General features: G+C 38.6%; 2 protein-coding genes across 4 annotated transcripts in view; one reads left to right on the forward strand and one right to left on the reverse strand.

Annotated features, from left to right (window-relative positions):
* The window catches only part of IQCK (IQ motif containing K), a 54,386-nt gene extending 42,496 nt beyond the window's left edge, over positions 1-11,890 (reverse strand). For both annotated transcript variants that reach the window (XM_076351548.1, XM_076351547.1), the window contains exons 1-6: positions 11,839-11,890; positions 10,241-10,296; positions 8,371-8,509; positions 6,412-6,509; positions 313-365; positions 113-190 (exon numbers count right to left, since the gene is read on the reverse strand). In XM_076351548.1, coding sequence (XP_076207663.1) covers positions 113-190; positions 313-365; positions 6,412-6,509; positions 8,371-8,509; positions 10,241-10,296; positions 11,839-11,887 — 473 coding nt within the window. In that variant the 5' untranslated portion in view covers positions 11,888-11,890. The remainder of the gene's footprint in view (positions 1-112; positions 191-312; positions 366-6,411; positions 6,510-8,370; positions 8,510-10,240; positions 10,297-11,838) is intronic.
* Positions 11,891-11,969: 79 nt separating this feature from the next.
* On the forward strand, positions 11,970-21,773 carry KNOP1 (lysine rich nucleolar protein 1). 2 transcript variants are annotated; one of them, XM_076350565.1, is made up of 5 exons: positions 11,970-12,011; positions 13,163-14,567; positions 18,319-18,387; positions 18,885-18,962; positions 21,366-21,773. In XM_076350565.1, exons 2-5 carry the CDS (start codon positions 13,164-13,166, stop codon positions 21,675-21,677), a joined length of 1,863 nt encoding a protein of 620 aa, XP_076206680.1. In that variant the 5' UTR covers positions 11,970-12,011; position 13,163; the 3' UTR covers positions 21,678-21,773. The 2 variants fall into 2 exon arrangements, with proteins under 2 accessions (XP_076206680.1, XP_076206681.1); XM_076350566.1 differs by lacking the exon at positions 11,970-12,011 and adding an exon at positions 12,244-12,408.

Here is a 21,773-nt window from a genome sequence, read left to right on the forward strand (position 1 = left end):
GGGCATTTAGAGGGCACAACTGTAACGCATTGAAGCTCTCTTACTTTTTTGGAATAGCAGGGGAAAAAGAATAAAAGGAGAAAAGGTTACTCTGAGTACTGCAATAACTTACTGGTCCTTTAGCCAGTTGTTAACAAAAGGAATGGAAAAGAATTCTGTGAATGACTCATCTTTCCTCTTTGGGTTCTTGCTGATAACAAAAAAAAAAAAGAAAACAACTCATATTAATTTAAATTGTAGCTATTCTATTTGCAAATTAATGCCTTTGAATCATTGAGCATAATTGAATAGTAAAAGCCACGATTAACTTACTTGTATAACCACTCAGTTAGGAAATCACAGGCAATAAATTTCGTCCTTTTTCTCTAAAGATAGAAGATAGTTTCAAATTATTTATTATCTTTGGATTGGTCACATGTTTTTACTACTGGAGAGGAACAGAAGCTAAATTGACTGCTTTTATTAAATAAAATATACAGTACATTGCTCTGTCTAATATTGCTACTGCCAACAGTCAGTGGCTCAGACAAAATTTTAGAAGTTTTGTGGAATGCTTTCAAGTCAAGTCAAACAATGAGTGAGAAAATTCTACATATACTATCTGGATATTTGCTGCAGTATGGCTATAACAAATATCTCAGAATGGTGTTCTTTCTAAGTGCCAATCTCATTGCAAAGAAATTAACAGAACTCATATAGGAAAATATGCTGTAAATTACTTGCCATTTTGTTCAAAGTTCTTTTTCATACTTAAAATACTTCATTGCTTCCAAGGCACAGAAGGAACATTGATGGAATATTGTTTCTTCCTGCATGGAACCAGCTTAAAGGCGTTGTGAATACTTAAGACACAGACACAGCAGAGTATTGTATGGCTACTCGGACAAAATCGTCTGTTGGGTAGTCCAGAAAGGAAGGCAGAAACAAGGTACATGTATATCCACAACACAGATACCATGGACATTACAGAGAATCAGGTAAAAAGTTCAAAACCTGGAGCTTCGGAGCAAAACATTTGTGCCCTTTGCTCCCAGTTCTAAGACTTCACCACCAAAGAGAATTTTGCAAAATGTTTTGCAGCGGGTTAGCCTTAGTGACTCATGCAGCCAGTACCTGTTTAGCTGGACAGCACTGCATGCTGTAAAATACGTCTTGAGTTCAAAATTCAAAGCATGAATTTTGGTCAATACAGAATTGATTAGGGCCTTCCTTTTCTTAGAGATTTCCTCTCCACATTCCATCTTCACAGATTGAATGTATAAATGAGTACGGGTGCTTATTCTGTTTATCACAAACCAGAGAAACCATGATGTGGAGAATATAACATAGACTTCTGGTCAGAATAACAGAAGAGCTTGACTAATATCTTCTGAACCCCTTTTATGTGAGATGTGTTATGGATGTACACAGCCAGAGAGTGAACACTAAAAGACATTAAGCCCCTGCAGAACAGAGACACTGAGTGCTTTATCAAAATAGCAGCCATTTAGCTAAGAGAAAGCCCAGCTCCCATCCAGAAGGCAATACTTATCCTGTCAAATGGGAGATTCAACTGCAATTATTACTTTTTAGGAAAACAATTCACACTGGTCAAACACATTTGTGAAACTGCTAAATGTCACGAAAGAGGCTGGAGTCTTGATTAAAATGTAAGAAATTAAGGTACTACTACCACTTGCTAAGAAAAATACAATAAATACGTAACTGGAAATTTAATGCATGATGAATGACTTTATTCTATGCATTAATCTCACCATCTCCATGTGCTACAAGAATATGATGCAAAAAGGACTGGGGGATGTGAACAGAGAGGCAGAAAAAAAGTGCTCTACATGGCATAATTCTTTCACTTTGGGGTCTTAGCACATGGCATAATTTGGGTGTCAGTGTATTACTTCAGCCACAGGTGAAGTGGAGGAGGAATATTATGTGAGGTGCTGACTGCACAGTGAAGAATACAGGGTAGTCATGTAGCTAGGGGATGACAGATGTGAAGTTTAGAGCTAGACTGCATGGCATTCCTAGATGATACCCAGGAAAGCTCTTACTTTTCTAAGTGTATCTTATCCTTGGTAGACATACAGACTGACTCCCACAGAAAAGAAAGAGAACTTTAAAAACAAAAGCAGAAGAACAGAAAAAGAGAACATTGCAAAACAATTATCAGTCCTGAACCCCATGTGCCTTTATGATCTGTTTCATGACAACAAAAGCTTTGGGGTTCATGTAGCGCTCCATTAGAGTGCTTGCCTGCGAAGAAACACATCTCCTTAAGGAATTTTCACACTTGTCATATTAATACCAGATACTGTTCCGAGAAGCCAAACACCTAAGCTTTAAGAGACCAACACCTTCACTGGAGAGCTTTCTACAGGCCTTTTCAGATGTTAAATGGACAAATTTTGACTTGAACAGAATCTGAAAACAAATAGCAGAGTCTGATCGTCTTTCTACAGATATTCTCAATTACAGTATGAAACTGGGTTCCATTACTTAGTGAATTGTTTCAGAGAATAAATTCTATACTTTGACAACAAAATTCAATTTAATCTAGCAGCTGTAATTTAATCTGTTTTAAGTAAATTGCTTTTCCTTTGCAATGGGAAAAAACGATCAGAACAGCGTTGTCAAAACAGTCATCACCAAAGGAATCAAATTCATCTTGCTTTAGACTTGTTAGAGCCAGTGAACTTATCAGGGAAGAATTCGGTCAAGCTGAATATTTTTTTATTTTGTTAATTTTTTGCCAGGAAACAGTTTGCTTTGCTAGTGAATTAAATCATTAGTTGCACAGCAGTCAACATTTATAGAAGGGAAAAAATGACATAAATTGACCTGCCTTTGACATATTCCTCCTATGCTACATGAATCAGGACAAACACAGGAAATATCTGCACAATGTGCATTGTTAACCTGCAGATGTGTTTATAAACTATTTATGTTCAGAATTAATTTTCCATTTTTCAGTTTAAATATGATGTGCTTGGTAATAATCATGCAAAAATACTGGTGATAGGGAGATGGCAAAGTCATTAGGAAACCTTCTTCCATTCAATTTCCCTGATCTATCATACTTTTAAATATAATATATTCCATTACAGAATATATATTCTGTATATATTCCATATATATATTCCATACAGCATCCTCCTTCTGTGATTGCTAACCAGAAAGAAAAATCAGAGTTATGCTAATAAAAATATTTAAACATTGCTCAGTTTTAATGCTGAAAAATGAATGCATTAGTTAGTTCTCATGAGAGAAAAGATTTAAGAAAATAGTCTTTCCCCTGGAAACATTTGACAGCAGATAGGATAAAGCACAGGAGAAGTTATGGTAGGGGAAAAAAAATCAGCAAGGGAATACACTGGGCAACCTAATAGGCTTCTTTCATCTCTAATTTAAAAATGAAGCTTCTGCAGATCGTTCTCATATTTATGTCAGTTTGAAGTCTGCAAATATATCTAGCAGCTGGTGGTTTTTCTAGGTTTTTGCTTTTCAGATTTTTAATATGCACTACATAATGCGAGAGCCTATTTTAAATGAAATGTTTAAGTTATGTTTCTATATCACCTTATAAATAAGATCTTGCAGATTTCTTTCCCAAACAAATGACTACTTGCAGCATAACCGTCTCCCTTTCCTGACTTTCCCACCCGATTCTACAATTTTTCCTTTCCAGACGCGGATGCATCTTTTCTGATCTCTTCCTTGAATTCCTCTGTTGGGCCCATGATCTGATCTCCCTTACTACAATTTCAATTGCTAAACAACTCTCCTACTTAATTTTTCATTCTCTTCTCATTCATCTTAATTCCCCTTCAAAACATGAAAACCTTTAGCCCCTCTCATCAAAAACCCACTCTTCATTTTCCCTCGCAATTCCCTCTCTCTTCTCCCAGGCTCATTCAACGTTGACTGCAGACAGTTTGATTATTCCTCCCTTTCTTCCAGTGCTTCTTCCACTTTTCTTCCACTGGTTTATACTATACAGCTGCCCTTTACAGGCTTTAATGACCCATGTCTAGCCAAAATTCAAACCCAGTATTCTGTTCTCATCCTTCATGATTTCAGTTAGCTTAATCACAATTAATCATGTTCTTCTCTTGTTCTCTCATGAATTCCATGAATCTTTCTACTCTTTGTTCGCCTCCTATTTTTTGAAGCTATCTTCTGGTGTGTTTATCACAAGATCCTTTCTCCCTGTCTCTAACTTTCTCTGTGTGTCTAAGGGCTCTGTTTTTGATACTAAAAATCAGTTCCAGTTATTGCACTAACCATTTTAATACAAATTATATCATGTTTTTTTCTCCAAATCCATATGGAACAACACATTTCTTATGAGACAAAAGTATAATTAGAAATTACGTATTTAAGCCAGATAAGGAAACAGAATGTCCAAGTACAAGCACCTGGACAGTAACGGAAAAGAACACAAATATTCAGTTATATGGCAAGTATAAAGAGCTATTGTTTTACCAGTTATTGTTCAAAAGGAGGAAGAAATGATGTCACAGTAGAAAATGATCATCTGACATAAGCTTGCTTCCCTAAACTTGGTTCCCCAATAGCAGGACATCTCTTCATATAACAACAAAAATCACTTAGTGTCTTTTTGATAAGATGTGCTCATTTTTATGAAGTTTCTATACATTAGAAAATAATTGTTTTTATTAGTTTGCTATAAAGCAACACACAGACCCATACAAAATCCATTTTCAGAACAGATACTTTCTAATCTATATACCACTGAAGCTCTGCAAAATTTCTCAGATTAAAAACAAAGTAATCTTAGATTTGTCCTAAGTTTGAAACTGAAATATTTCTAAGAATTCTCATATTTTTGTACTAAGTGCTGTTTTATTGCCTTCAGAAATATGTAACATCTATCAAGGACTGTATTTTAAGCCAGTTGTAAGACATGCCTTTTTCCTGTTAAAGGATATGTGCTTCCTTTAAAAAAAAATGAATCAATATAGATTTCATTAAAAGTGTGATGAATAATACATATGTTCAATCCGTTCTTGACTAGGTAATGTAAATGTGATGGCAGGAATGATGTACAGAGATGTCATGCCATAACGACATGTAAATGAACCATTTTCCTACTTTACCTGTATTAATCACAGATTATAAATACATATACACACATCTATAAATCAATCAGTTTACAGACACACACAAATCTTGTGAAGACTGAGCAAAGATTGAAATAACTTACTGTTATTAAATGTACAGATTTGGATTTGAAATGCAAGTTTGGGGTGTCCAGTCAAGCATGGTATGCTTTGTGTATTTTTGACTGTGCCAGGCATGTATAGGTCAGTGGCAAATAGCACACATGTAATTTTTACAAATTGTTCTACAATGTCTGTTATCATATATACACATGCCTATAACAGGAATTCAATGTCAGTAGTTGGAGAGGAGGTAAATCAAGACCTAAGATGATTAATAACCCACTAGTAACACAAAGTCCTCCTCGCTTCACTATCGTTTTAATCTATAATCCCAAGAGCACAGACTGTATTTCTCAGATGTGTATCATGTAGAAAAAGGGAGGTATTTTCATTGTCATTTATATTAATTGCTCTTTATGTTATGAAGCTACAAGTAAGCTTTACATTGGAAAGTGTGGATGGCAGGCAGAAAGCAGGAAAGAAATAGAAAAAAAAATTACTTCCATGGTTGGAGAAAATAGCAGAAATGATGGAAGACCCCACAACTCCCAGTACCTAATCTATTGCTGGGGGTCTGTGAGTTAGGCTATGGTGATACAATGAGCTTTATTTTGCACCAGTTCTAATGCTTTTTTAAGCATTCCCTATATACAATGAGGAATGTCTCTCTAGGTATGTTTACGCACACGTACACTGAAAACAAATTTATAAAGATATATGTAGCAAACAATTATTTTTAAAATGTACGATTTTTATAAGGTCATTAATGCTGAATATCCTGCTTTCTAATTAAATGTAATTTACACAGCATGTTAAAAAGCTAAAATACAAAGTGTACCTCTATTAGGGTGCCAGACCAGCAAAAATAATTCAGTAATGAAGTAAAATTCAAGTTCTTTACGTCACCCTCAAATGAGTGATGCGTAGTAATCTGAAAGGAAGCCTGTTTCTCTAAGATACAACACTATTTAGGCTAGATACAACTGGATATTTAAGGAGGATTTGTTGTGATTTAGAGATTGTCATAATGATCAAGTGTGTGTAATATGCAATCTGTTCTGAATTACTGGAGAGAACAACATTCAAGACTAGATCCAAAACAACTCATGATATGTTATTTCATGTTATTGTGGTTGGTTTTCTTGCAAAAGACCAAATAAAGAAATACTGCCTGTAAAATAAAAGGCTGTAACTTCCTGCCAATGATTTGAACTGAAAACTAAAAACTAACCTCAAAACACTTTTCCTTCTTTGCTTGATGCAGAAGCTCAGCCATTCCGGGTAAAAGTACTGGAAATATGTAATACTCTAAGTATTCTTGAGGAGAACCTAAGCAAAACAGTACAGCCTTCACTTACAGGCAAGCACTTAGATTTCACAAAAAGACAAACATTAGATATCATAACTAAGTATCAGTCATTTTTATCAATACCATCACAGATTGAAGTAAACAGATTCATTCAGTTCCGATACAGCCATGGATATGTCTTCACTTCTCTTCAGCCAAGACAACATAAACTTGAGTAAATTTCAAACTAAAGGTGCATCAACACTGCAAACTACAGTGTGCCTCAGAGACATCAGATTTAGTTTTAAATGAGTAAACTCAGACACCAGAAGCAGTTTAGCCACGGAAATGAAAAGCAATGTGGACTAATTTACCCTGACAGAAAGAAAAGTAAATTAGTCTGCACTGAAGTCAGTCCTGCTACAGCTAGACCACTTTTGGTATCTATACTCATGCCCTTTACAATCTGCAGTAACAGAGTTGGTCATAAAACTGAATTTCTAGACAGAGGAAAAAACAAATGTTCTATTGTAGTGGTGCTGTGATTTCTTTCTCATAATTACTTCCTACTTGCCAGATCCTTCAGAAATTTGAACGTGACTCCATATACCAAATTTTTCCACCTTGAGAGGGCTGTCTGGGTTAGCATCTCTCTCTTATGTTTGACTGCACTGCCCTTACATGAGGTCTACTTACCATACTTCCTACGTGCTCACACACATTGGCATCACTGAGTTCCATGCAGAAGAAAGCAGCTGCAGTCAGCATCACCAAAAAACAGCAGTGTTACTGCCCATGTTCTACATATAGCTTAATGGCTACATGCTTGCTCAACTGAGAGACTCAAGCTCTGTTTCCGTCTCAGCTTTTCCCCACATCTCCATCTTCCCTAACAGGACCTTTCACCACCAACTTATAAACTGGGTTAAGTGGAGGAGCCTTCTACCCCTTCTGATGAAGACACTGCACATGGAGGAACTCAAGTTCACTGGGCCAGGGGGAACAGGGAGCATGACCCTGTATGAAGCCATAAGAGCACTTCCCTCAGAAAGGTGAACAAAACAAAACCTGTTAGGATCCTAGACAAGCAGGGGTGGCTTATTGGCTGAAGTGCTGTCCTTGATTTAAAGCCAGATTGCCTGCCATTCAGTAAGTATTCAGGTTTTCGTGTGGTCAGTAAAGATTAAGTCATAGAAGTGTTCTCTTCTGGCAACACAGCTGAAACACTGAATTTATTCTCTGCTTTATACCTTTAATTGGTTCATATTCTGCCAGAAAATGTTCATAATTGGAAGGACACTATATATATAAAAGCCAAGGGTAACACTGCTTCTGACTAGCAACAGGAATTCCTAATGAGCAAGAATGAATGGAAGAGAAGAAAAGACAAAAAGGAGGGCTAAAATGCATAATAAAAATATATTGCTACTTGGTAACTTTTATAAAGTATAGAAATTGATAAAAATGGAAGAACAAAACTTTAGAGCTGTTTCCATTCTAATTTGTAATCAGACAGGCAAAGATAATATTTTGAAAGCAGTTTTCAAACTCAATTGTCTATTTAGTTTATTGATCCCAGTTTTGCATTATTAAATCCGAGGAAGAAATGCTTGCCTTTCTCTGATTTAAGTGGCTAAATAAAAAGTTACTTATTCAGAAGAGAACAGAGCTACCTTAACAGCTAGACAATAGTACTGATTTGTAAGGCACCATTTGAGCTTTCTCCATTGACCAAGTGGCCAAGCTGGCTCCCTGTTTACAGACCAGGGGACTAATCATGCAAATTCCACTTAAGAAAAGGTGTTGTAGCTGTTAACACTTTAAATTCAACAAATGACAAACCCTTGCCAAATGCAAGAAGAATAATCACAGCAGGGTTCAAGATAATATATTCCTACTTACACGTTTTTGGATCAGGTGGTTCTGGAAAGGCGGCTGCCTCAGATATGGGAAGCAACTGTTGGACAACAGTATCAGCTGCAGGGGCTGAATAAAATTGTTCCATATGTAATGGCTGCAATATTCCTGCTTCCAAAGACACCTGTTCAAGATAAATGTAACCTATATAAATACCACAATCAGACTGTAAAAAAATATAGAAGCCAATTCAACAGGAAAAATTATAAGGTCATTTAAAAATATATGGAATTATAATTTCTAATTCAAATATTAAATTATTTCCGTATTTCCCGAGTACTTTAAAAGAAAGAATTACACTTTAAAAAATTCTGCAGTTTCCAGCACAACAAAAGCATCCAAACCTAACAGAAGGTATATGACTGCTTTTAAGAGAATATGGTGAGATATCGCAATTTAAAAAATATGTTAGCCATTGTAAGAAATAGTAATTCTTTATAAATTAAAATTGGCAACATTTTCTGAATAAGTATTTTTCCACTCAGAAGCTTATATATTTGTTTCTGTATTGTTCAGAAGTCCTGACACTTACCTTTTAAAGAAAAGAAACTTTCCTTATAAACAAAGCACAAACAGACAACTTCAGAGCAGATGCAAATCCAAATCTTAAGTTTCCCCATACAGAAACAATTATGGATACCATGAAAAAAATAGTCCGCAATTTTATGTATAGTTTTTACGAGTGCAGGAACTGTTACAGTGAGCCAGGGGAATACTCCTAACAGACACTGAGCTACACCTGTTATAGAAAGGCAGATACCTCCTATTATCCCCAAGAATGCACCACCATTACGGTTTGCTATGAAAACATGTTATGAAAACTATGTCATCTCAACAGTTTCACTTTAAAATTCAGTTGGATTTATGAGCTACTGAAAAGCTGGTGGTGGGATCAGGCCACTACACTTATAATACACTGCATGTCAATGACTGCAGAGAGACTCCTTTTTAATATATGCAAGATTCAAAAAATGATCTTTTTGGAAATTAAAAAAAAAGTGCATCAACATAAAAAGGTACAATATTTCATTCTGATGCTCAAATATATCAATATATTATGCCCAGACTAATGCCCAGACTAAATTCAATAACAGCCTGTAATGAAGCCAGTTTCATTTGGGGAAACAGGATAGGTCTAAACAAACCAACTGTCAGACAATTTAAACTACAACGTCTTAAAATAGTTTTAAAATAACAAAGTAACCTAAATACAGAATAATAAGATAAAACATCTACAAAAATGCCTAATTTAAATGAAAGCTAACTCTGTATGTGATGCCCAAAAGAATTAATTTTGCTGCTCCTAGAACTGCTGGGGACAAAGATTTAAAGCGGTTTGTCTTTCTTAAGTCTGCCAAGCAAGTCTTCCTAGACTGAATTTATTTGGTCAAAATTAGACTTCAAACAACTTTGATCAGGTTTAATTCCACTAATTTCAATGGCTACATCTAAGTGACCGATCACATATGTGAAATTGGGGCATAACCCCTCTGCTGCACTTGCTTGCCTCTCCTGTGTATTTCAGTGCTCAGTCTGCTTGCAACACCACCCAAAGGAGATCCTTGCATACTTCAGAGTCCTGCCTACGAAGCAGTCACAGGAAAAAGACAGCGAGATGTACAAACCAAACACAGCTGGTAATCTAATTTTAGGATAGTGCTACCCAAGTTGCTTTAAATAAAAGCAATGATTTGGAATATTACATTTGTTGATTCACAAAAGTTGTTTGCAAAATGTAGTTTTGTTTTCATTTTATGAATGAGTCTACTCTGCGGGTACCTAATTTTCCCATTTGGTTATTTAAAATCTTTTAAAGCCAGCCCTATGCAGATTTTTTTACTTGAACTATACTCACAGATCCATGTTTTGATTCAGAAACATCTGGAAACGGAGGTTGTTCTGCTTCATACTCTAAAAGTAAAAAGAAGTACAACATTTATCCAGAAGACTTTAAAAACATATTTATTTTTCTCCTAAACAAACATTAGTTTCTAAAGGTAGAAGAAAACTGATTCTGGTTTGAAACAATAAAAATTACAACAAACATTAGTTTAACACGGTATCTAATCTTTTAAAACAAGTGAGAACTTTAGAGCCTCATCTTGGCTTTAAGTCAAGGTCAGGGTTCTCAGTGATAAAAGAACCCTTTACTTTTTTGTAAGTAAAATCAAAATCAAATGATTAATCAAAAAGATTTTTGACCAAAATAATAATTTTAAATACTTTAATGTAAGTAAAATGCAGATGTTTGCACACAATTAACTATTATTTCTATTAGTATATAAAAGTGCTTTTCAACTTGAATTCCTCTATAAGCAATTAAATCCCCAGGACATTGCTAAGTATTACTGGCTCCACTTTCAAAAAAAAAAAAAAAAAGGCAAAAGCAGGGCATGACCCACATAGATTACTGAGTCAGGATGAGAAAAATAAAGGAGGAGGACAATGGACCTGATATGAAAAAAATCTTACAGATAACACAATACAGAAAATTCTTACAGCCAAACTCAGCAGGTTTACCATCCTACCATTATAATTAGGAAGTAGTGATACCAGGGATCTCCATGTGTACTACAGATGCCTCAGCTGAGTTATATTAGAATAAGCAACTTTATTCCTACATTTAAAATGGCCGTTTTAATGCAAAATACCTACTTTAAGGCATTATAAAGCACTAAACGAAGAGAACCCCATTCAGGCACCGCAGAACTATGGTGCTGGTCTCTCAGCTTCCTGATCAGTCTCACTGCTCTCAGACTTGGGAAAAGACCAAGACTTTTGCTCTTAGAATTGGACTCTGATAACAGAAGTTTTCTATTCATTGAACTTGCATAATAGCAGTAACACTGCCACCTCTCCGCTTTCCCAAGGCAATAATCTAACTCCCTTACCAGGATAACCCACAAAGCTGCATCCACGCAGGGTGCAGGTTACCGCATGGTAAACCAGAGGCCGTGACACTATTGCAATAAGCCGATGCTTTTGGCCCTACTGGCAGCACAAACACACACAAAGGTATGTTTCTGTCAGAAGATGATGACAATAAAAAGTAACGTAACGCTCATGAGTGGAAACGCATTTGGACTTGCTCTCAGTGGCGAGAAGGGCGGTTTTTCAGCACTCTTCTCGAGGCAGGTACAGCCAACACCTCCGCAGGGCCGGCTCCGCGCCCCGGCTCCACTGCGCTGATACGGGAAGGGCGGGGCAGGAGCCCGGCGCCGGCCTCGGCCCAGACAGCAGCGAGGAGCGGCCCTGAAGAGCCCCGCGTGACCGAGGCGGCGAGGGACGGCGCCGGCGGCCCTCCCCGGGGGTCTCTCCCGGCGGGGGTGCAGAGCCGGGTCAGGGCCAGGGCAGCCCTCACGGGGCCCGCTCAGGGCCGGGCCGGGCCGGGCCGGGCCGCCCCCTTCCCCCGGCGGCCGGCAGCCCCGCCATCGGCGGGGGAGGCGCTCCCACCTGCGCACACCCGCTCCCAGAGGCTCGGCGGCCGCCCGCCCGCCGCCATGCCGCGCCGCGTTGCCGCGGCAACCGCTCCGCCAGTCCCCGTCGCGGGGCGGGCGCGGCCGCGTTCCCCTTCCGGGTCGGCGGGGCGGCGCGGGGCGGCGGGAGCTGCACGTGGGCCGCGGCAGGTAAGCGGCGGCAGGGCGGCCTGAGGAGGCGATCTGCCTCAGGCCGCGGCCTGCCCGGCGGAGGCGCTCCCGGAGCTCCCACCCGGGCGGTGTCCGTGCGGGGCGGTGTCCGTGCGGGGCGGTACGGTGCGCAGCCGCCGCCTTCCGCTCCTGCTAAGGGCGGCAGAAGTGGAGCGGGATGCGGGGTGACTCCGCCTCGCCTCGCCGCGTGGAGCTGGGTGGGCCCCTGCAGTCGGGTTCAGTCGGCGGGTCCGGCTCCTTCCGAGGGCGCAGGGGGTGCCTCTGGGCAGCCCTGGGCCCGTCAGCCCGGCTCCCGGGGAGCACGGTCTGGCAGGAGCGGGCGGCGGCGGTCACAGGCATCTGCTGGCTTTATTTGAAAGCCCTGGCAAGCGTGCAGGTAACCGGTATAGGTATATTATGGTATACTTGGATTTTTTTTTTAAAGGATTCTGACAGGGTGCCTTACAAGAGGCGCTTAAAGAAATCCTGTGGATTAGTTATTGATTAAAAGATGGGAAACCAAGTAGGAATAAATAGGTTTCTCAGCAAAGACAGGGAGTGTCACCAGATGGGTCCCAAAGGCTTCTCTGCTGTAACCTGCTCATAGGCATAAATGTCCCGAGAAAGGAAACGGATAGCAAGGATGAGAAATCACAAACAGAAGCAAATTCAGGGTAATGACTAAGGTGCCTTAAAAGGATCTTTTAATGCTAAGTGGGCAATAAAGTGAAATTCAATGCTAAATAAGTGAAAAGTCATACGTAGGTGGAAAACCATCTTAACTATACTTACCGATTTATATATATGTATGTGTCTTGTCATTTAGGAAAGATTTTTAGAGGGTAGATATTTCTGTGAAAATGTCATGCTCGGCAGCTGTCAAAAAGACAAACAAAGTTACAAACTAACTAGGACAGCAAAAAAGAACAAGACAAAAAATCACCCCTTCACCACTCCAGTAGACTGTATTTTCAGTCCTGCATGCAGTTCTGGTTCCCTCCCATCACAGAAAGTGGATTGTGAGATAGGAAAAAGAGTGTCAGGGACAATGAAAGATATGGAATGGTTTCAAAATAAAAGACGATCAAATAGACTAGGACTTGTGTCATCTTGTTGAAGTGGTGTGCTAACATCTTCATTTCATTTTTTAGAATGATAATAAAGAAAAAGATAAAAGAAGTTCATGAGGAACCTGTACAGAAAAAGAAAAAGGTGAAAAGTAGCAGGAGCCAGACTATCATTAAAATTGAGAAAGATGTTCAAACTGTTACTAAAACTGAGGATGATGACCAGCTTGAGACAAAAACAAAGGTAAGGAAAAAGGAAAATTTAAAAGAAGATGAATGTTTAGACCAATTAGAACTGAAGAAGAAGAAGAAAAAAGAGAAAAAGAGAGTTGGCTCTGAATTACTGAAAGAAGCACATTCAGAAAGCTTTGTGAATGTAGAAGGCCATCTGGATTCAGAACCTCAAGAAGAATCAGAGGAACAAATTAAAATTCTCAAAAAGAAGAAAAAAAAAGTCCAATGTCATTCCTCCTTATCATTGGAGAATAATCAGAGTAGTGATACGGAGTTTTCAAATCATCATACAGATGGTACTAAGGAAAATGAATTTGCTTTTAAAAAAAGCACAAAGAATACTGCTTTGAATTCGGGATTGGATGGTGAAGTAACTAAGAAAAAAAAGAAGAAACGCATTTTTTCTTTAGCATTAGAAGATATCCAGGACAGTGAACATAAACAGTCTGAAGAAGTTTGTAAAAAACCACACAAATACATTTCACAAAAAAAAGCTTTTACTGGCGAAAACCATGGAACAGATACTGTCCAGAATGATGGGGAGAGTTATGTGAGAAGAAAGAAGAGGAAGAAAAAGAAAGATAAGTCTGACTCCTTTTTACTACCAGCAGATAATCAGGACAACATCCATGGAGTTCCTGATAGCCCCATTGCATTAAATGACTTCAGAAAAAGGCAAAGAAAGAATTTCCAGGAAATTACATTGACAAATAGAGAGGAAGAGGACATTACTGAGAACTCTGGAGGTATCAGATTGACCAAGAGGAAGAAGAAGAGAAGCAAAGATGTTTCCTCCTTAACATGTGAAGATGATCAAGACTACAGTCACAGAGTTCCTGATAAGCATCTCCCTGCACAGCAAAAAGTTGAGTCAGAGGAAGAAGAACTTTCTGGAAAAAAATGCAGGAAGAATATCAAGGACAATAATGAAGTAATCAAGAAGAAAAAGAAGATTCAGAAAGAGGAGGAAACAACATATTCGAAAGTTTCTTTAAACAATGACAGTGCATCTAAAAGCCAAAAAATAACACCACTAGAAAGCAATAAGAACAACGAGAGTGAAATGAAGCGAGCTGAATGTGTCACAGGGGATGTTGTAGATAGGGTATTATGCAATAGTAATCATATGCTCGGTGACAGAAAAAGGAAGAAAAGAAAAAAAGTACCACCACAGGACTCTGCTGAAGAACAAGGTTCAAAAGCAAATGCAAAAAATAAAAAGATCAAAAGAGAAGACATGGGAAATGAGGCACTGGTAAGTTGTAAAGAAGAGGGTATCTTTGCACCCTCCTGCCAAGGAATTGGAAGCTTTTTAGGTAGACAGTATCCTATTTTGCAGGCTGTTCTGCCTGTTCAGACCCTTAGGTTACATTTAGGTCAATAGGGGCCCTCCTCGGGGTTTTACGAAGCAGGATCAGCTGATCTGTTGATTTCAGCATGTAATAGTTGTGAAACACGGGAAAGTATTTTTTACTGCTTACTGCTGTAGTCATCTAGTGTTTCAATTGTGAAAATGTAAATGTTACAACTAACAGCAAGTATTGGCACAAAAAACCCTAATATATACAGTCATAAATGTTCTATCCCTCCTTCAGTTGCTCTTAGCAAGGTAGCAACACTCCTGTAAAATAGGATTTTAATACTATGTCATTTAACCTGAGCAGGCTGGTAATGTTGGCAGCATGAGTGCATCTAACTGTGTTTATTAGACTTTTACTCAAGCTTTTGCTGCTGTCACTGCTGGAATTGCACAGTGTAGAAACAAGGGGGAAATTTAGCCAAAATCTGTTGTCTAACTTGGACAAAACTTTAGAGAAGATCCTAAGAATCCTAAGTGTAGACTAGGCCTAGAGCATTGATGTATAAATTCTGATAGAAAATACTACAGAACAACCTAAACACAAATTCTTAATTTAAAAAATAAATCTATGCAAGAAAATAAACAGATATAAGAGCTGTGTAAATTATAACAAGGTAACTGGAATTGTATCCAGACTGACTGTTAAAGGAAATCCCATCCCAGAGTCTTGCAGTACTGCCATTTCTGAGATGAAACAAACATGGAGAGGAACTGATGAAAGATTTGAAATACAGAGGTTTCTTCTCTGATTTCCCCCCCCCCCCCCCCCAAAAAAATTATACTATTAAGATCTGGTTTTATTGCTTTAACTTTTTTTTTTTAAACTTTTTTAATCTGATTAGGGTCATATTTTAAAGCTATTTAAGTGCCTAGAGTTAGTACCTACATGCCTAACGTCTGTTGTCATCATTGGAAATTAAGCTGTGAGATGCTGAGAAATTCAGTAGGTATCTATCTGTATTTTTAGCTGCCTAAGAAACTTTGAAAATAGCTCATTGCAAGTCATTAGGAGCTTGTTTTTATTTTCATAGGTAATGGGAAACTGCACTCCAGTTGTTTTTTATCAAGAACTTTGAATGCTTGGCTTGTTTAAAAGTCAAGCAGTAGTTAATAAAGCATCACTGAAGATTTTTGTAAACTAGGCATAGAGCGGGCCATAGCGCTAGCTGCCTCTCAAGCACGCTTCATGGTGTGCTTTGCTTTGTTATGCACTCATATATGCAGTTTCTTCATGTTCTGTGGAAACCTGGCAGCTTTCTGGGGTCTAGTGCTAATAATTAAATATAGATTTATATAAGCAGGTTCTTCAGCCTTCATGGAGACCCAGATACAGGCTTTTTCCACAAAGGTTTGTGTTGGGAGTGGGTATGCTTATCAGTCATTAGGTGAGCAGATGTTTGGGGCTTTTTACTTAGGTTTCTCCTTCTAACCTTTCAAAGGACAAGGTGGTTTTACTGCTGGGATATATATTCTAATTAAATTGACATTGCCTTTTTGAGACTGTTAGACATTATTTGGATTCTTGCAGCTGCTCACATTCTGTGGAGGCAAGATAAGCCTAACAATGACAAGTAAACTTGCATGACCATTACAATGGAAAACACAGCAAATACCTTGCAAACAATAGAAGGGTGTAGGGTAGTGCATGTTTTGTTTCTCTTTCCCATATTCAGCTCTGTCCTTTAATAATAAAAAGTACTTCAGAGAAATTCTCCTGAAGATTGAGAAGTTTGGGTAAATCAGTTCTAGAGAAATCTAGTTCTTGCCAGGCCAAAAGACACTGCTGTAATAAACGGCTGATAATGTCAGTCTTGCATTTAACTGTACCATAGTCCTGAACCATTTTCTAGTCTACAGTGTGTCACACACACTGCTGCCTGCCTTGAAAAAATCCTGTTGGGCTTGTGCAGCAAGCAAAAGAGTAAGTTTTTAAAGACAAGGTGGAGTGATACCCACTTAATACCAATGAATGATTGATGTTTTTCCCATTGGATGCCATTACAGTCAACTTGGGCAGACTGAGGAAGAGTGAGGACTCAGTTTACTTCTTTGAAATTGTTTGTCTGCAGATAGCATAATCCTACCACGTGTGAATGTGCTCCCCTTCCGTGAAGCTGGGGGAAGATTGACACACCTCCAGAGGGGTTAATAATTGCCACACAGTAGCCTTCAGCAGGTCAGTGATGTGCTGTGAATTAGCAGGGATGGGGGTGCACCCTTCCTCCTTGTCTGCCACTTCACCTTCCAGCTAAAAAAAAGTATGTTGCAGCTGTTTGCAGAATCCTGTCACGACAGTTTTCCTGCTTGTTTTAATAGATCTGAAAAGACAGTACCAGGCCATCTAGAAGTAAATTGGGGTGGTTTTTTTGTTTTTTTCTTTTCATCCAAGGGAATGAGCTCTCCTTATTGCAGACAGTGTTCTCGCCGTTTTTAATGGTGCATGTACTTGTGTGTGTGTGAAATCAATGTATAAAAGGTAGCTTTGGAAAACGAGGTAAATCATTCATGACTTTAAATAAAACTGTAAACCCTCAAAAAAGTAACAGCAGCTTCTGCTGACAGAAGTATGTTACAAATCTTTTCCTTGTCTTAGTGTTCCCTTGCTATTTCGTGCTTGGATTATTGTTAGCTGTATTAATAGATCATCCCTTTGGCCACCTTTTCCAGGCTGGTCTAAAGCTTATGGCTCTAATTTACCACTATCCTGGACTTATTATTTATCCTGTTACAGTGGATGCCCAAAAATCTTATCCTTATTACAAATTTGGAAAAGAAAGGCTGAGGGCAATGATCTAGAAATGCCAGTCAATGGGAGCGAAAGCTGCTGAAGGGCTGCACTTTGTGGAAGAGTTATCAGTATCTGACTGCTTGTGGACTCTGCCACTGATTTACCTCCTCCATCCTGCCCATCCATTCCTGCTGTAGCTGCTCCGTCTCTTCACATCAGCTCCCTGTTCCTTGCTCTCAAATGTGGAACTAAAGTGCTGTTTGCTGCCATTGTAGGAGACACTTTATGTATGTGTCACGCCTCTTCTCGTGCTCTTTCCAGACTGGAAGCTCCTTGGAGACCATCATCTACTCTGCATTTGTACAAGGCTAAGCACAATGCAGCTGCTTCTTGATTGGTTTTGTTTGTTTGTTTGTTTGTTTGTGGTTTTTAAGTGGCTAGTGGGATCAACATGCTTCAAGCTTGTCCTGTGCATTCAGAGGGACCATTATCATACGACCATTTTTTACATTTTTTTTACTTTAGCTCTTTCTGTCCCTCATTTAAAGTATAAATTTCAAGTTTTATGAAACTGTTTAATTTGAAATGACCCTGCCTGCAAACGTTACTATATGTGCCAGTGATGTTGGCAAGTCCATTTTAATGTGTGAATTTAAAAAAAAATCCCTTACTATCCTTTTTTAACAAAGAGGATATCTCCTCAACTTTCTGTTGTGCAAGCCTTGGGGAGAAAGTACCTGCAAAGAAATGCACAGGCTTAATTGGCATTTCCAGCTTAGATCTGACTATTTCTTCTTTTGCCAAAATAGTACTACTGTATTGCTTAGTGTTTTTACTACTTTTGTGGTCAGAGCTGTGTAAATTCTAATTAACCAGAATGGATAAAAATATTCATACAAGCTTTTTCCTGTTTTACAGGAACATGTGGATGATGTAACTATTGTGCAGGAAAAAAAAGGAAACTGTGATGAAGTTAACGTAGACAAGGTATGCTTTGTCTTAACTGTGTAAGATTTAAAGCAAGTCAGCATTTAAGGTATGCACAGAATTTGTAACAAAAAACCTGCTTGGTTGCTCATCTATGCCAAGATTTCTCTAAAAAGAGCTCTGCTTAAAATGTGCTTTGCCTTCCATGGTTAAGTCCAAAATGTACAGCTCCAGTCAATGTCAGAAGCTTCTAAGTAGCTTATTAAGTTAAATACAGGTTTCTTTGCCTCTCATCAAGTTAGCAGTTTCAGTGTAGCTGTTACCTGCAGTTAGAAGATTAAACATATCTGATACAGCAAAATGTTCATTTAAAATACTCCTAGAAAAATCAGTTCTCGAGTGTGTAAAAGAATCACATGCAACTTTCTAATTATCCTTGCAAATTTCTGAAGATAACTAATTATTTCATTCTTCCCTTATCTTTTCACTGTGAATTAAATTAACTGTCATGTAACACACAGGAGATAGTGTCTTGTGCTGTTTTTTCTGCATGCTAGGTGAGGCGGCAGGCTCTGCAAGAAGAAATCGATAGAGAATCTGGCAAAACTAAAGTTTTCAGTCCCAAAGTGGAACGGGTACGTATGAAATTAGACCTTGATCTGATGGAAATATTGTGTCCCGGAGCAAGTTCCTGAAAAAAGCACTGCACTCTTTTTTGTATGTGGCTCAGGTACATGGCTTGGCACAACAGTCTTCCTTCTGACTGTAAATTTAAGGTCATGCTATAGAAGAAGTTAGTACAATCCCAAGAGAGTCTGGGAGCTGACCAGTGAACTCCCAACAGCAGTTGGCATTGTACAGAGATCTAATTCCCATCATCAGTCCTCAAAAGCAACATTTTCTCTGCTTCCTCTGGAGAATGAGCCATTACAAATTGCTACAGAAGCATTTTCTGCTTACTGTGAAATACAAATAATTCTAGGCTATGGATATAGCAGTCACTGAATTGTATCTGAATTGTTATCTGGAAGACTTTGCAGACATTCAGAAACAGGTGCACATGGAAAGGTAAAAGGGGTGACAACTGATAATGCATGTGTGTGATATTTACAGGCAGCCCTCTCCTAACTTCTACATCTTTCCTCCACCTCTGAAAGATGATTCTTCATTCTTTGCTTTTGCATCCTACTCAGCCTGCCTCCTGACAGGTTTACAGTAAAGTAGTGGAAACTGTTGCAGTAGTGTTTAGCAGGGGTAATAAGATTTAGGAGGAGAGAAAGCTTTGCTAGTAATTCAGGATTCTTAGTTGTCTTGCAAGACTGCCAGTATGCCTAGAAAGTTGGAATATACCTCAAACAAATCCCAGAAACAACTCCTGTAGGTTTTTACATAGTGGGAGGCAGACTGCAATAGCTCTGTAACTGCAACTGTCTAATAGTCTCTGAAGTCACTGAGAAAAATGACATCCTTGGCAGGGGATCTCAGTTCTTTGGTGCTGATCTGTCTCTGTTTAGTAGTATGCAGAAGAATAGAAGCTATGAAAACTAACTCATCCGCTTCACAAAGAGCTGGAAATGCTGCAGCAAAAGCTATGTGTAATGCCTGCCAGCAATTCACTTAAAAAAGAAATTACAGGGTTTGACAAGCCATAATTATTTTTGCATCTGTGCAGATGTCTCCCATTCCAAAGGGAGGACATATATATACACATGTATGTGTGCATGCATCTGTGTCACAGACCTGGGCTTATACAGCAACTTGTCTTTGAGCAAGGTAAAAATACTGAAGTATCATGGATAGCTTTCTTTTAATAGCAGGTATTCTGGCCTGTGATAGTGAATGATACTCCAGCCTTGCATTTTTTTAACTTAAAAAACCTGCTACAGCTTGCCTGCAATATTGTGTAGCATGCTGTGTGTCATGTTGGCTGTCTAGTGGAGAATGACTGTTTTATGCAAGCTACAACTGTTCAGTTGGAAGGATTTCAGGCTTACATAAACACACTGCTAAATTCACATTTTTTCCTCTGATGTAGCCAGCTCAGTCTATTTAATTAATGACAAAACATTCTTCCATTTAATACCACCCCCAATTTTAAAGAAAAATTAGGAGTAGCAGTCCCGCCAGAAATAGTTATAAATGACTGCAGAGCTCCTAGCTATAGCTCAGGAGTCAAGTAAGATCCTTAGGTAATGAAGCCTGTTCCTAAGTAAGCCAAAAGTTCATAAACTTTGTAAATCATATGATGTATTTTGGGTTATCCACCAACGGTTGAATTCTGATTTTACTTGGACATTACTTATACTCTCAGAAAGGAGCCAGTATCTGCACACAAAAGAAAAATCCTGAAGGAGTGAACTAGTTCAAAGAATACAGTGAAAGGCAGAGGAAAGGAATGGCAAACTGCGAGGGAGGGGAGGCTTGAAGAGTACTATATTTAGTCCTGTTGGATAAGGGTATGCCCTCAGTTTTTGCACCCTTGCAATATTAGTGGTCATTAGTGGGATGAGAATGCAAATATTACTTAAAGCAAATGAGCCAGATTGAACACTATCTCCAAAACTAACATAACAAAACACTGCTGAGAACAACAGCTACTTAACTAGGCAGTAGGAAAATGAAAAGATAACCGTACGAAGTGACAGAGTGAAAGAGAAAGAGGATTAAGTCTGACAATTGCCTTAGAATAAGAGAAATGATTGGGCAACGTCTGGCTCTTTGAGCTAGGTAAATATTATCCAGAGAGCAGAAAAGTCAAGATTCCTAAAGACAGAGGGAAAGGAGATTCTGAAAGCACATTAAACCCTGTCTCCAGGTTAAATGAACTGAAATGCTAATGAAGATGAACTCATGCAGGGTTACATCATTCTTTTATCACGTCCTTTGAGAGGTACTACCTGTGGAATGACTGCTTCCCAGCTCTGTCAAACCTGTCAGGTTTTTGTAGCTGGTTCTGTTCTCATGGTACACAGCCAGAAATTGTCTTCCTTGATCTTGGTATTATTTAATTTTAGTGTTAACCTTGTTTTGCTTCACAGGATACAAAGTTCGGCCAGTGGAGTACAGCTGCTTTTCAAAGTTCTGAGGAAGAAATGAAGTTTTTTAGACTGATGGGTGGCTTTAAAAAGGGCTCTGTGGCTATTGGAAATCTCTCAGCCACTACAAACAAACCGAACATGGCTCTGAACAGGGAAGGGGAGGAAAAGTTACAGCAGGCTCTGAAGATGGAATTTGATAAAGCAATGGACTTGAAGCAACACAGAGGAATCGGTCTTGGATTTCAACCTGCTGCCAACAAAAAAGTATACATAGACAAATACACATCTAGATCTATAAAATTTGAAGATTAAAACTCTGAAGTAATAAAAGGAATGAAAATTCAACAGGCAAATTTCTTTTCACTTTCACATCTTTTTACTTGAAATAAAATACAAAATGTTTAAGAA

The sequence above is a fragment of the Aptenodytes patagonicus genome, chromosome 13, assembly GCF_965638725.1.
Source record: "Aptenodytes patagonicus chromosome 13, bAptPat1.pri.cur, whole genome shotgun sequence".
In the NCBI taxonomy this organism is placed as follows: Eukaryota; Metazoa; Chordata; class Aves; order Sphenisciformes; family Spheniscidae; genus Aptenodytes; species Aptenodytes patagonicus.

Excerpts from the sequence above, each read along its gene's own strand:
- KNOP1 (XM_076350565.1), top strand. The coding sequence starts at position 13,164 with ATGATAATAAAGAAAAAGATAAAAGAAGTTCATGAGGAACCTGTACAG. Across the intron at positions 14,568-18,318 it reads ACATGGGAAATGAGGCACTG|GAACATGTGGATGATGTAAC; the intron begins GTAAGTTGTAAA and ends CCTGTTTTACAG. Across the intron at positions 18,963-21,365 it reads TCAGTCCCAAAGTGGAACGG|GATACAAAGTTCGGCCAGTG; the intron begins GTACGTATGAAA and ends TTTGCTTCACAG.